Source organism: Channa argus, chromosome 13, assembly GCF_033026475.1.
Source record: "Channa argus isolate prfri chromosome 13, Channa argus male v1.0, whole genome shotgun sequence".
Lineage (NCBI taxonomy): Eukaryota > Metazoa > Chordata > Actinopteri > Anabantiformes > Channidae > Channa > Channa argus.
In genome coordinates this window covers 27,349,878-27,363,290 of record NC_090209.1, presented here as the reverse complement: position 1 = coordinate 27,363,290, position 13,413 = coordinate 27,349,878, and the positions used below count along the sequence as shown (strand labels likewise).

General features: G+C 40.9%; 1 protein-coding gene across 3 annotated transcripts; it reads right to left on the bottom strand.

The window, feature by feature from the left end:
• Nucleotides 1-556: 556 nt before the first annotated feature.
• Nucleotides 557-12,468, bottom strand: irak1 (interleukin-1 receptor-associated kinase 1). 3 transcript variants are annotated; one of them, XM_067526963.1, is made up of 15 exons: nt 12,178-12,468; nt 11,284-11,451; nt 11,053-11,202; nt 7,858-7,940; nt 7,587-7,781; nt 6,719-6,783; nt 6,510-6,621; nt 6,241-6,362; nt 5,026-5,239; nt 4,010-4,078; nt 3,816-3,903; nt 3,645-3,739; nt 2,569-3,175; nt 1,671-1,769; nt 557-1,295 (listed from the first exon to the last, which is right to left on the bottom strand). In XM_067526963.1, the coding sequence occupies exons 1-15, from the start codon at nt 12,290-12,292 to the stop codon at nt 1,216-1,218; spliced, it is 2,262 nt and encodes a 753-aa protein (XP_067383064.1). In that variant the 5' UTR covers nt 12,293-12,468; the 3' UTR covers nt 557-1,215. The 3 variants fall into 3 exon arrangements, with proteins under 3 accessions (XP_067383064.1, XP_067383065.1, XP_067383066.1); XM_067526964.1 differs by having other exon boundaries at nt 7,858-7,937; XM_067526965.1 differs by lacking the exon at nt 11,053-11,202 and having other exon boundaries at nt 7,858-7,937.
• Between the last annotated feature and the right edge of the window lie 945 nt (nt 12,469-13,413).

Below are 13,413 nucleotides of genomic sequence, written 5' to 3'. Positions count from 1 at the left end.
TACAAACACTATCCAGTTAAAACACTTTTCCTTAAGATTTAAAAAGTACATTGACACCAGTTGCTCTTGCTGTGCATTCATTTTTGACTTGTGTTCAAACAGTAGAAGATATTTTGAAAGTAGACCATATTAGAAAAATACCAAAGCTGTAAAGACGTTATGGCTCCGCGAGTTCTATGATTAAGACTTTTAACATTTTTCCTGTGTCTTGTTATTAAGCCATCTCTTTTGGGGGGGATTTATCTTTTTATCGTATTCATTTAAAGCTCCGTTTTGTATCTGTTTGAAGTACTCCTTCAAATTGTTTACTGCACTCAAATACTGCAGTGTTTATTTTAAATATTGTTTACCTTTGGAGGTATTCACTTTTTTTTTTTAAATTATGGTCAAATGGAGATCACCTGAGTGCTGTGAATGTCTTTAAATGATTGTAGCATAAATACAATTGGATCTGGATGGTCCAGTTATTTCTGAAAAATCAGTATCCTGGTAAAAATACACTATGAAAACAAAACAATGGATGTAGCCACAGTGAAGTAGTGCTGAACTCAGGAACCTGGAATGAGACTTTTATTTAAAATTTCTCAGCACACACTGAACTGTTGTTGGAGGTAGAAGATATTTTCAATACATAGGGAAAAGTGAAGCATTTACATGAAACAAGGCATTAAACGTGAACTGATCATAAAAATATGAAATAAATCAACAAAAGTATGCAAATATGTACCACATGACAACTGTCTGTTTACAGCTAGTCTCTAAAATCAAACGTTATTACCATACCACGTACCATTTTTAAAAAGAAACATTACAGATGATTCTTTCATTGTCAAAATTTAATTGATGTGAATAAATAGCCATATATGAAAGATGATTGTTTTCAGTGCAACAAAAAGTGACAGTGATGCTGGTACCTTCATCCAGATAAATGTGGTTTCTGTGTTACTCTTATAAACTCCTGCTGGTCTCAGCATTGTGGAGAGAAATGTTTAATAAACGTAGAGAAAATTGGTGAGGAGCCAGACTTTTCTTTGTGTTTAAACAGTTCATCTTAGAGCAGTTCCTCTCTTCAGGAAACAATTAACAGGTTCATATTTAAATCATATGAACCCGATGACACAACATAGAGCTTCACAAACACAGTGTAAAATAGGTCACACTCATATTTGATCTTTGGTCCTTATGACACATAAACATGTCCAGGTGTATGCCCAGTCATTTATGTTTGTCAGGGAGATAGTCCAGCTCATCACTCTCCTCTGGTCCTCTGGACTCCTCTGAACTCTTCACTCCATCTAAACAAATACATAAGGTGTAAGGCTGAGATAAAAACACCACAAGAGAGGAGCTGTTGGATTAATTAGATGAGACAAGACAATATGGGATGAAGGGACAGGAGAGAAAATCAGGATGGTAAAAAAGATGAGCAAATAAACTGGAATACATAATTAGATAAAACAATATGAGATTGGAGAGGGTTTAAATTTAAATTTGAGATGAGACAGGAGACGTGCTGAGAGGAGAAGACAAGACAATTAAAAGAAACCTTATCAATAACTCATGAGGACATTAGAAAACTAGATGACACTGAAAAAATATGACATGAAGAGACCAGATAAGTTACAGGAAGTTCAGGCTGTGAGATAAATTTGTGTGTGTGTTTTACGTACAGAGGTCATCAGATGACAGCAGCTCGCTCGTTGGAATCTGTCCCTCCTCGTACAGTATTTTCTTCTCCAGAAATCGCTGCTTCCTTGGATTGATGTTGACTAAGCACAGAATACATACACGGATATGGTTTCAAATCAAATCTGCTTCGTTCATATAAAGTAAAGACTCAATTTATTTCTGTCTAACAAGGGGAATAAATGTGATGTAAAAGCCTATTTAAATGACGTAATTTAAATGAAAACTAGAGTCATTTAAAAAAAGAATAAAATTGAACTTCACACACTGCAGGATTTTCCAATGGCTTTAAAAATGTTTCCTGTTAAGATGAAAATTTCTGACTCCACATTTTGACAGACCAGTCCTCAAAAAGACCCGGGACAATTTGTTTCTTAATAGTGACTTACTGAATGATGCTGGAAACGACTTTAATTAATGCGTGTATTAAATTGTAGTTTTAGAGATGTTAGTTTTATTTCTGTTGGAGGAGAAATTTCAGAGTTCACGGTTTTCATACAGCTAAAAATGAGCTAGAACTAACTGAATCTGCAAAACCACCTGGTGTTATTGGTATGGTAATTTTTGGGTATGTTATATGTTCGTAATGAAATTACAATTAAACTAGGTCAAGTTTCAGGTCAGATATGTCAGCAGTGCTGCATCTTGTCATCTGACTCTGAGCCTAACAACTGTACTAAAAACTTGTCTCGTCCAAGCGCAAGACTCTAACACCTGTTGGTAGAGGCTGCTCCAACAACTGAGCCACAGCTGCCTCCAAAAAGCAATTTTCTAACTGCTCTTGACTTGTTCATTATTGAGAATTTACAGTTTTAATAATTCATATAAACTTAAAGAAATCAAACTAATCTGAGTTGGTCCTTTAATGAACTGTGGACATACTTGAGGTCCCCAGGGATGACGAATGTGGAGACTCAGCAGGAGAGACACATTTTAGGATGTGACAGAGCCCCGCTGTGGTTCCTCCCATGGCCCCTGTTTTGAGGCTAGTACTGCTGTGCTGTGGAGGAAAGCTGTACTGGTCCTCAGTGGGGACAGAAGGCTGCCTGAACTGGGACTCTGTGGGCCCAGTGGGACAACGATACTGGTCGTCTCTTGTGGAAGGTGACAGAGATCTGGAGTTTGTCCCGTTGGATCTGAACTGTGAGGCACACTTCGAGAACCCTTGACTCTCATCAGTTTCACACGGACCAACAAACGAGGAGGAGGAGGGGGTGAGGAAGGAGGACTGGAGCGGGTGAGGGGGGGTGGGGCAGCTGAAAGAGTAGGGCAACGAAGACTGGGAGGACATGGATGGCTGGTAGATGTCCTCCAATGGTCCCAGTTTGGAAAGCTGGTTGGACAGAGCTCCCACACAAGAGTCTAGGGAGTGGGGAGGGTGGGGGAAATAGTGGGAGGGGACAGAAGGAGAAGGGCGGGAGAGTGGTGGGGAGGAGGAGGAGCTGGTTTTCCTCAGCATCTTGTTGATGTCCTGAAGTTTGTCAAACACCTGAGGAGAAAACACACAGCTAAGGAAAAGAATCCAGATGGGATCTCTGAGGAACAACTCCACTTTACTGCACAATATTCCTAGTTTATGGCCATATTATTCCTAGTTTATTCCCAAAACATTCACACTTTATTCTTGCAATTGCTCCATTTATTTTACAGACTTTAGTTTCGTAAAGTGGCCCTAAAACACGGTCGTAAAACTTACTTCATGTTGTTCAACGCTAAAATAAAGCTAACTGAACTTTAACTACACTTTAAATAAAACTCTTAGGAGGATTTCCCCCCAAATGTATCTCGAGTTAAATCTTTAAACTGTGTTAAATATTTATGTTTTTTACTGTGGCAAAAGGCTGTCAGAGACATGGGTTCTGCTTGTTAACAGTTGAACTAAAGCAGATGCAAAATTAAAAGTACAATCAGTGACTTCAGAGTCTGATCTGTGGTGAACAATGTGGACTGTGACTGACCTCGGTCATGGCTGGCCTCTTCTTCCTCTTCTTGTCCAAACACCTGCAGGCCAGAGCCACTATCTCCAGACAGCCAACGGGATCTGCAGCACCACCTGCAGACACAGTATAATAGCAGCTGCAGGAAACAGTACAGATTCTCAGGATGAGAATATAATCCCAAACACTGACCTGTGATCAGCTTCTTGTCCAGCTGTGTCCTCCAGGCTGCAGCTGACAAACCAGCTGGACTTTCCTCGACCTCCACCACCAGGTCCTTCTACACAACCAGAACCAGAACCGCACTGAGCCAAACATGTACACAGGAACCTTTAAAGAAGACCTATGTTGTCAACCAAGGTTTTACACAGGCTGTGTGTGCTCACCAGGTATCTCTCTCCTGACTTCCTGTCTTTCTGCAGAGCTCGACGTCCAGTCAGGACCTCCAGTAACACCTGTATGGGTCAAGATGTATTTGCTGTTTACCGAAGCATCATTGGCATCAGTGTTCACGTACTTCCATGCGTATTCTAGGTATGTCTTGAGGATTTGAAAGGTTCACCACAAAGGGCAATTAGCAATGGGATTTTTGAACTTCTAATGAACTGCTGCTCTCATGTGCTGGAGACACACCCCCATATCCCACAAGAGCAAGAAATTCTTGCATGTTCTTGTGCCAAACAAATAGTGGCAACCACAAACTTTGACTTTTTAACTTATAAATAACAAAAATAAATAAATAAATAAATAGCAAAAAATAAATAATATTATTCACGGTAGTAAAGGTGAAGACATCGTGGAGACTACAGAGGGGATTGAAGGTAAGGCAACTTTATAAAATAAGGCCAACTGCAGATAAAGCTGTAGTTACCGTAGGTCTCCCCAAGTTGTTGCATAATTGGTTGCAAAAAAAACTTTTTGTGAGAACCTATGGCAGCAACTAGGTCTTAAGACTCAAGAGTAGAATATTTACACACCACACACTTGACAAATCTAAGCGCTGTCTAGTTCAGACTGGCAAGGACCAGGACCAAACAGGTCCGACCAGTTGTCACCAAATCACATTCATAATCAACTGCACAGTCGTTTAGTGTGCCTGCCTTAACATAAACACACAAACACAGTGTAATAGGTTTTCAAAGTTTAGGCCTCTTTATCTAATGAGCAAACACCATCCCTCCAGCCCTGTCGGGAAGAAAAACAGTTAATTATTTGCCATTTGTAACAGGACAACTGATCTATTTCATATGTCAACTGTTAAATTTGTCTTTGTGCACATTCATAGAATCACTCTTTCTACTTATGCACATGTCCCACTGTAAAGGACAAAAGAAGGAATTCAAAACAATTGACTAAAATTCAACATCTACCACATTTCACTTCAGCCCCTGCAGTGTCTCACCACTCCAAAGCTGTAGACATCCAGGGCAGTGCTCAGCTCTCCGTTCCTCACATACTCATCAGGCAGGTATGCCAGCGTACCTCTGACCGTCTGCGTTTTACCAACTGATGCTGTCTGAGTTGCTGAGCGTCCTGCCGAGCCATGAGACACAAAGCGGGCCAAACCGAAGTCGGCCAGCTTTGGGACCAGATGGCTGTCCAGAAGGATATTGGAACTGTGAAGACAGAGACACCGTGTTCAGGTCCAGCTGTAAACATATGCTTGCTTTTGCTTGCCTTGTACCTCACCTGGAAGTCGCTTTGCATAAAAGCATCTGCTAAATGGCTAAATGTAAATTTAAATATTTTTGTCATTATGCAGTGTTTCCCCTAAGAACATTTTTCAGGCACGGTGGTGAGGGGATGTTAGAAGTTTTGTGCACACAGAAAGAGTTTTAGTTATTTATTTCTCATATAAAGTTTTCGTTAGTAAATTCCACGAAAAGGTAAATAACATAAGTTGAATATTCATAAAATGTATTTATTGGATGCTAATAAAGTCTCCTGTATGTTTTACTGGGGGCCTAAATTAAAATTTCATCTTCTAACTGGCTGTTTATGCTGATGGCTCATGACAGAATACTCCTAATAATCAACATTATATCAGTTTTAAAAGACAATGATTCTTTAAAAAATGTTTATATTATTATTATTATAATTATTATTATATCATATTTCTATTTAAAACTTTTTAAAATATATGACCCCATCAAATTAGAATTTGCCATGAGTAGTCTGATTTATCAGATATAAGCTTAAAGATCCTATCAATATTTAGTTTTGCTTAAGCCTGGACTTGATTTAACAGCTCAAAATCAAATGGTAAGACCTAATGTCACTGCTCTGCATTGTAAACATCACATGCATGCAGTTTCACAGCCTGTGTGTCTGTCTCACGATAGGACACACACATACACACACCTGCAGGGCAAATCAGACAGAAGAAATGTGCACTTCAGTTGTGTTCATACAAAATCCTTTCTGCAGGGTTGTGTTGTCCTGGAGGTGTAAAAACGTTTTTGTTTTTTAGAATGTAACCGCTGTGTAACAATCAAAAACAACATTTAATTTCTCAGATTTACAGATTTGTTGTGTGTAATGTGTTAATGATGTAACATGTTTGTAATGACATTGTGATGCAAGGATTGTTTGATGATGTGAGTGAAGTGTTTTTGACCTCTTGACGTCTCCGTGGATGAGGGATGTATGCCTGTCGGGGGGAAAGTGGAGGAACTGTAGAGCTGCTGATGCTCCTTCAACCACACAAACCCTCTGAGACCAGGACAGAACAGCACAATCCTAAAGAGAAACATAGTTCACACACATACTCAGGTCATATGGGGCATTTTTTTCAACAGCTTATTCCATATTTTCTAGCAAATCTTTAAATTAAAGCTGAGAGACTGATTTTAGACAGAGCTGTGTCTCTATGTGTGTGTTAGTTACGTTGTGCAACTGGTCCTCCAGAGATCTCTTTTCCATGTAGCTGTAGATAAGACAAACTGACCCCTCTCCCACACTGAAACCCAGAAGCTCCACAATGTTGGGGTGTCTGAACCTGAAGCACAAGTCATGTTAGAGCTTGATTAATGATCCAAGTCAGCTTTGACTTCATATCATCCTCTGACACCCCTGATATTGTAAATGTTACTTACTTTGACAGTTTGTCCACTTCAGTCTGGAAACTGTCCTTCAGCAGAGTCCAGTCCATCAGACAGTCCTGCAACCACACAGACTACTTCTTATAATCATCAGCAACCCTCTCACCAAAAAACACACTGCATTGTCAGTGTACTATCGTACAGGGCAACCTCCCCAATTTTCAACTTGCTTTCTATGGCTTTACTTTATTGTGTAAATATACATTATTGCTTTTAAACTCCCTCTGACATCTTTATCTAAAATATTTCTCTGCTTCTAGCTGAAAAATTCCTCCAGAAGACATCACCCAGAGAAGTTTTTCATGAGGGTTAGGGTTGGGTTCAGATAAGATCATCTATGGGAGCTCTGAAAAGCAGGATTACAAATTACACAGTGTGAACAACAAGACAACATAATCTGAACTAAAGGTTCCTCAAAGTGATGTCACCTGGAGGCATTTTTTCAGAAGTAGAGATATATTGTAATGTAGGGACGTCAGAGGGAAGTTTAATGGCATTCATTTACATGTACTACACAAACTAGAACCAAGAAAAAGTAAGTTTAAGATCAGTGAAGGCCTCGTTTGAAGCAGAATGATAAGAGAAAATGTATATGTAGCCAACAGTTAAGTTTTTACCTCAAGGTGTAAAATAAACAAATCCACTAACAATAAAACAAATAATAACAGCTTAAAAACAATTGATAAGCATCTGAGCAACAGTTCAGACCTGACAGAGTCTAACTGATAGTCCAGCTTCATTGATTGATCAGGTGATTTATCAAGAGTTTCAAGGATACAATCAAACTGCTCTGGGAGCCCCAACCTTCTGACTGGCCCTGGTCACTGTGACTCATGTGTGACCTGTGCTGCTATTGGCTTACCTGTTTGAGTCTCTTAACAGCGCAGTCTGTGTTCCTCAGAGTTGCCCTGTACACAACTCCAAATCCTCCCTCTCCCACCTGCAGTGAGGGGGAGAACCCTGCCGTCCCAGCATGCACCTCTTCATATGACCAACACATCACTGCAATGCCTCCTTCATCACCAATGCTGCCACCACACACCGCCACAGAGGGGGGCTATAGGACGATATCACTGTCATTATATTATTATGTCATATTATTGTTAATATTATAGGATTTCTGTTTGTGTTACCTGGGGGGGGCAGTGTAAGCCAGATTTCAATATGGAGGGGGGAGGGGCAGGTCTGGGTAGTGGTTTTTCTCCTCCTTTATCTGCTGAACAAGAAGCAGCAAACATCATCAGGTTTAATTGGGACACATTGGACCAAGTCACTGGGTCCATCCCATGTTTCCCTCCTTCCTCCAGAGGTGTCAGTCTGTCACAATGAAGGGTTTCCTTTTAACCAGAGTTACTGAGATGAGGCACAGTTGTTATCATTACAGTCTGCAGATGTTTAAAACTGAAAAAAAAATTGTATATTTATTAAAACCTGGATTCTGTATTTTTGCAGAGTTCAAATCAGGAATCAGTTAACATCAGTGTAGAAATGTCTCTGGATCACAAGACCCTCCTCCTTTACACAAAGACATTATTCAGAAAGAGAAAACCTAGTATTACACAGATCCACAACTTTTAACAGGATGGTGAATCTGAAAACAGATCCAATAAAAACTCTGCATATATTTTACATTTAGTCATTTAGCAGACGCATTAATCCAAAGCGATTTACAAGTGAGGTACAAGGCAGCAAAAATCAAAGTCCAATTAAAAAGTGTTTATATTTCATGAGATGCAAGTGCAAGAAAGAACAAAAAGGAAGTTTAAAAATAAATAGATTTAAGTCCATAGGAAGGTGCGGAAGAGTTCTGTTTTCCGCAGTTTTTTGAATATTAGGAGTGAGTTTGCTGAGCGTGCAGAGTTTGGTAGCTCGTTCCACCATCGTGGGATCACTGAACTGAAGAGTTTTGCTTGGTGTCTTCTGTGCAATGGTGGAACTTTCAGACATTGTTCGTTGGCAGACCGCAGCGGACGGGAAGGATTGTAGACCTGAATGAGGGAGTTAAGGTAAGCAGGACCTGTTGATGTGATCACCCTTAGGCGAGAGACAGAGCTTTGGAGCAGCTACAGGAAGCCAGTGTAGAGATCTTAAGATTTGTGTGACATGAGTCCTCTTTGGTGGATTAAAAATGAGGCGTGCTGCCGCATTTTGGATAATCTGCAAGGGTTTAATTTTTTAAATTTTTTTACCGGTAACCCGATTAACAAAGCGTTGTAGTAACCAAGACAAGATATGGCTAGCGCGTGTACAATGCGTTGATCTTTCTGATGTTGTAGAGGGTAAATCTGCATTATATTGAGGAGATGTGGTCCTTAAAGCTCAGTTGGTCGTAGATGATGACCCCCAGATTTCTAGCCGACTTAGTGGGGTCAATCATTGTAGATCCAGTGTTGATCCTGATATTGTGTTGTGTTGAAGGTCTGGCTGGGAAGACAAGGACTTTGGTCTTGGTGAGGTTGACCTGAAGATGTCTCTCTCTCGTCCAGGCAGAGATGTCTGAGAGACAGGCAGAAATGCTTGATGAGACAATGGAGTCATTTGGTGGAAAGGACAGGAATTGCTGTGTATCATCAGCACAGCAGTGATAGGAAAGGCCATTTGATTGGATAATAGAACCCAGGGATGTAGTATAGACATAAAAAAGCAGAGGACCAAGAACTGAACACATGCCCCCGCCTGGACACCTTGAAGTTTAGTCCTGATAGCTAAGACTGAAGCCAGGCTAGGGCTGATCCAGAGATGCCCAAGTCAGAGAGTGTAGACAAAAGGATCTGATGGCTCACAGTGTCAAATGCTGCAGATAGATCAAGTAGGATTAAGACAGAAGAGTGACCTGTGCCTTTTGAAGCTCGTAGAGATTCCATGACAGTCAGGAGTGCCATTTCTGTGGAGTGACCCCTCTTGAAGCCAGAGGGGTCAGACTACTGGTTGACATCAAGGAAGTTGTTCTGGGATAGAAAGTCTGAGAGTTGATTGAAGACTGCTATATCCATTGTCTTGGCCACAAATGGAAGAAGAGAGACAGGTTGGTAATTCTCCACAAGGGAGCAGTGAAGAGAAGGCTCCTTAAGCAGTGGGGTAATCTGGGCCTGCTTTAATGAGGGTGGAAAAGTGCCTGTTGTAAGAGATGTGTTGATGATTTGTGTAATAGCTGGTATTAGTGTGGGTGCAACTGCTTGAAAGAGAGTGGAAGGGATCGGATCCAGAGAGCAGGTGGTCGGATGGTTAGAGAAGAGGAGGGAGGATACATCATCCACAGTAAATGTTGAAAATGATGAGAGCGATGCAGTGTTGGAAGAGGTTAGCAGGATGTTGTTCTTATCACAAAACAAACTCCAGAGTGTGGGATCAGAACGAGACAGCGTAAAGTAAACGGTAGGTAAGTAATCACCGAGCGTTCACACCTTTGAAACCAAACTAATTTGTGTGCCCTTGTTAGGTCACTCGGTGATTACTTAGCTGAAACTACCCCCAACAACAGACCAAATATCCAATTCATTTACATTACATTTACATTTAGTCATTTAGCAGACGCTTTTATCCAAAGCGACCTACAAGTGAGGTACAAGGCAAGCAAAGAGCACCAGAAGAGCAAGACGTTCTACCTACAGTTCTTGACACTATTAAAAAAAGACTAAATCAGCAGACTCAAGGGAAATGACAGAAACTCAGCTACCTGTGAAAGCAACAAAAACATTTCAAAGAGCACTTGTTCTCCTGTTCTAGTTTGGTGCTTCAGCCTATTCTTGCTTAGTCTGATTGAATCCCCTCTTTGGTGCAGTTTGTTTGCGTAGGTCTAAACACAGTAGTTTCACTTAGATGCAGAACGAAATAACTACACCGAAACCGTTTACTTAACGGTGTCTCGGTCTGATCCCAAACTCTGGAGTTGTTCATTTGGTGATAAGAACGTCATGAGACCTCAATCTGGCCTAACAGCTGTGTAAAGGAGTGCTTTATTTTTTAGAGTTTTTTTTAAGTGCATTCAGCATCTGCCACAATATTTTCCTTGTTTTACTGCTCAGATAATCACAACAGTTATGCAGTAATGCTAATTGTTCAGTTGTTCCATGTTTTGTAGCAATTTTTTACTTATAAGAATATTAACCAGCACAGAACAGGATCTACTTCCTGTGTTTACTTTTGTGTTCCTGACCCAGATTCCTTTAACCAATGAGTGGACAGTGCATTTTATGACAAAAAAAATCTAACACCAATTTACAAAAGACTTAATTTATGAAAGAAACTGACTGTCACATTTGTCATGCTTTAAACCTGGGAGCTTCCTTGGGATCTAACTGGTTAAATAACCTGTGTTTTTGTGTTACCTGTGGCACATAGTTTACGGGTGCTCAGTGAGGGCAGGGTCTCAGAGGATTTGTTTGGAGGGTCAAACTGAGAGAAGGGGATGAGGGGAGGACAGGGAGCAGGAGGAGGTGCAGACGGAGAAGAAGATGAAGACATCAGACTGAACATCCCTGCAGAGAGAGAATGAGAGCGAACAGGTCAAAGGTTGTCAGAGATCATCAAGGAACATAAGAGGTTGTCAGATGTCTTACAGCCTAGGATGACATCGCGAGGGCGAAGCAGCTGCAGGTGCTCCAATAGGTCGACGAGCTCCCCAACTGTACCATTCCTGTTCCCCCATTGGTTCATCACCCAGTCGGTCCGCCTCTCCCTCTTCTCAGCTAATCGCACTGCAGTCTGATCCTCGAGGACCTCAGAGGCTAAGAAATAGGGTAGAGGGGGGAGATCTAATGAGCAGAGTCTTGCTGATTTACTCTGACTAAGCTCTTCTTATTGGTTGGCTTTTTATCACACATGATGAGTTTCTGACTAACCAATTGTTTTTAAAAGGTGAGACACCTGAAAAAATCTGAGTAGTGATGTTAAACAAAAGTGGACATCTCATATAAACTGTAACTTGCCACTGAATATAATTCAGCCACAGCAGAACTAACAAATTATTTTTCTTTGATCGTTTTATTTCCTGGATACTTTAACATGTCAAATAAGTGAAGAAATGTCCCTGACAACCTGCTTCACTGTAATTTAGGTGTTAACAGCTGAGAGATGAAACACCTGTTCAGTTTGTTGTAAAGACACAAAACAATCAACAGAAAAAAACTGTGAAGCAGATCCACGACCACATTTGGAAGAGGACCTAATCTAATATGAAGAAAGGGATCTGCTTTGTTCCAACTACAGAGAGAAAAACAGATCTGAGTCACTTCAGATTGGAAGTGAACAAAGACTCACAACCACCACAGACATATTCAGAACGACCACAGACTCAAAACCACAACACAAACCCGAAACCAGCAGAATAAGAACCGCCACAGACCGTCTCAGAAGCACCACAAATATAGAAAAAAACGGACAGGTAGAGGTCCACCCGGTCTGTTATTTATCATGGCGGTTAGAAGACAGTCTAAGCCCTGGTCGTTACTCACCGAAGCGGGTCCAGTCCAGGTTTGAGAGTCCGTCCATAACCCTGCAGAACTCCCATAGGACCCGGGGCGGCAGGTTGTAGACAAACTCTTCTCTCGGGTGTCCCCTCGACATCATTTATCCTACGAATGAAGCTAACAGGCTAACAGCTAACACCGGAGCGCTGCCGTGAGGAGTGGGGGCGTTCACACCGGGCCCCAGATCAGTCCGAAACTGACCGGAACACTGCCGATGAAAACTTTGATAGAAACTCTATCCAGAGTTCAGCTCCGCTACTTCCGCCCGCCACAAGCCGGCTGCATTAAGAGTTACTTCCGGTCTGCGCGGTAAAAATAAGAGGGTGTTGTAAATCAACATGCGGACAATGATCCCTTGTGGCGACCCTAAACTCACAGGATAAGCCGAAAGGACAAAAAATAATTATTGCTGCTTAGTTTACATAAACTCTAAACTAATCACACGCTAATGCTATTTTCTGTATTTGTACTATGAGGAAAACCTGGGTCCTGCATTTAAAATGCAAAGGTCATTAAAAGTGCTTTCCACTATTTTTGTTTTTATAGAGTCAACGAGGACCTTTATTTTGTAAAGGAAATACTGAGTGACGTTTCGATTTTCACTGTTTCTCTTTTCCATTTTCGAACTACGGCAAGCCAAAAGTTGTTACTTTAATCTGACGTCACAGGCAGCGCACAAACAAGTCAGTCACACACACGTGCAGTTTCCTTTAGGCAAACTGAGACAATTCTGACGTATGATGGGTGTGAGGCACCTGAAGGCATCACACTCTGAAGACACTTCTGCAACGTGAAGACATTTTCTAAATCGTGAGGACAACTGTGCACCATCAGAACAACTCTGACACTGGACCAATGCAAACTAAGCAGTACTGTTTGGCTGATGCTAGTGCCACTTCAGAGTTGTTTTAACTCTGAGAGCCTCTGTAGAGCTACGTCATTACATCACTGGACTGAAGTACATTTTAAACATATCTGTACTTCAATTAAATAGAATAATTTATGTCTACAGTACTTTGACCTTTACTCTGCTGCATTACAAATTACAATTACGTTGTTTTACACATTTCACAATACAGCACTTTTGTCTTTCTTTGAAAGTGAAAACAAATTGACAGTGATACACTAATTGCTTTACTAAACCAATCGGTGCAGACAGGAATAGCATAAGTCCTCTTTTCTATGGACATCACTGTAGTAGCTGGCTATGAAAGTCCTATT

Coding starts and splice junctions, on each gene's coding strand:
- irak1 (XM_067526963.1), bottom strand. CDS start 12,292: ATGATGTCGAGGGGACACCCGAGAGAAGAGTTTGTCTACAACCTGCCG. Junction 7,782..7,857: donor GCTTACACTGCCCCCCCCAG/GTAACACAAACA, acceptor ATCGTCCTATAG/CCCCCCTCTGTGGCGGTGTG. Junction 1,770..2,568: donor GTCATCCCTGGGGACCTCAA/GTATGTCCACAG, acceptor TTCTGTGCTTAG/TCAACATCAATCCAAGGAAG.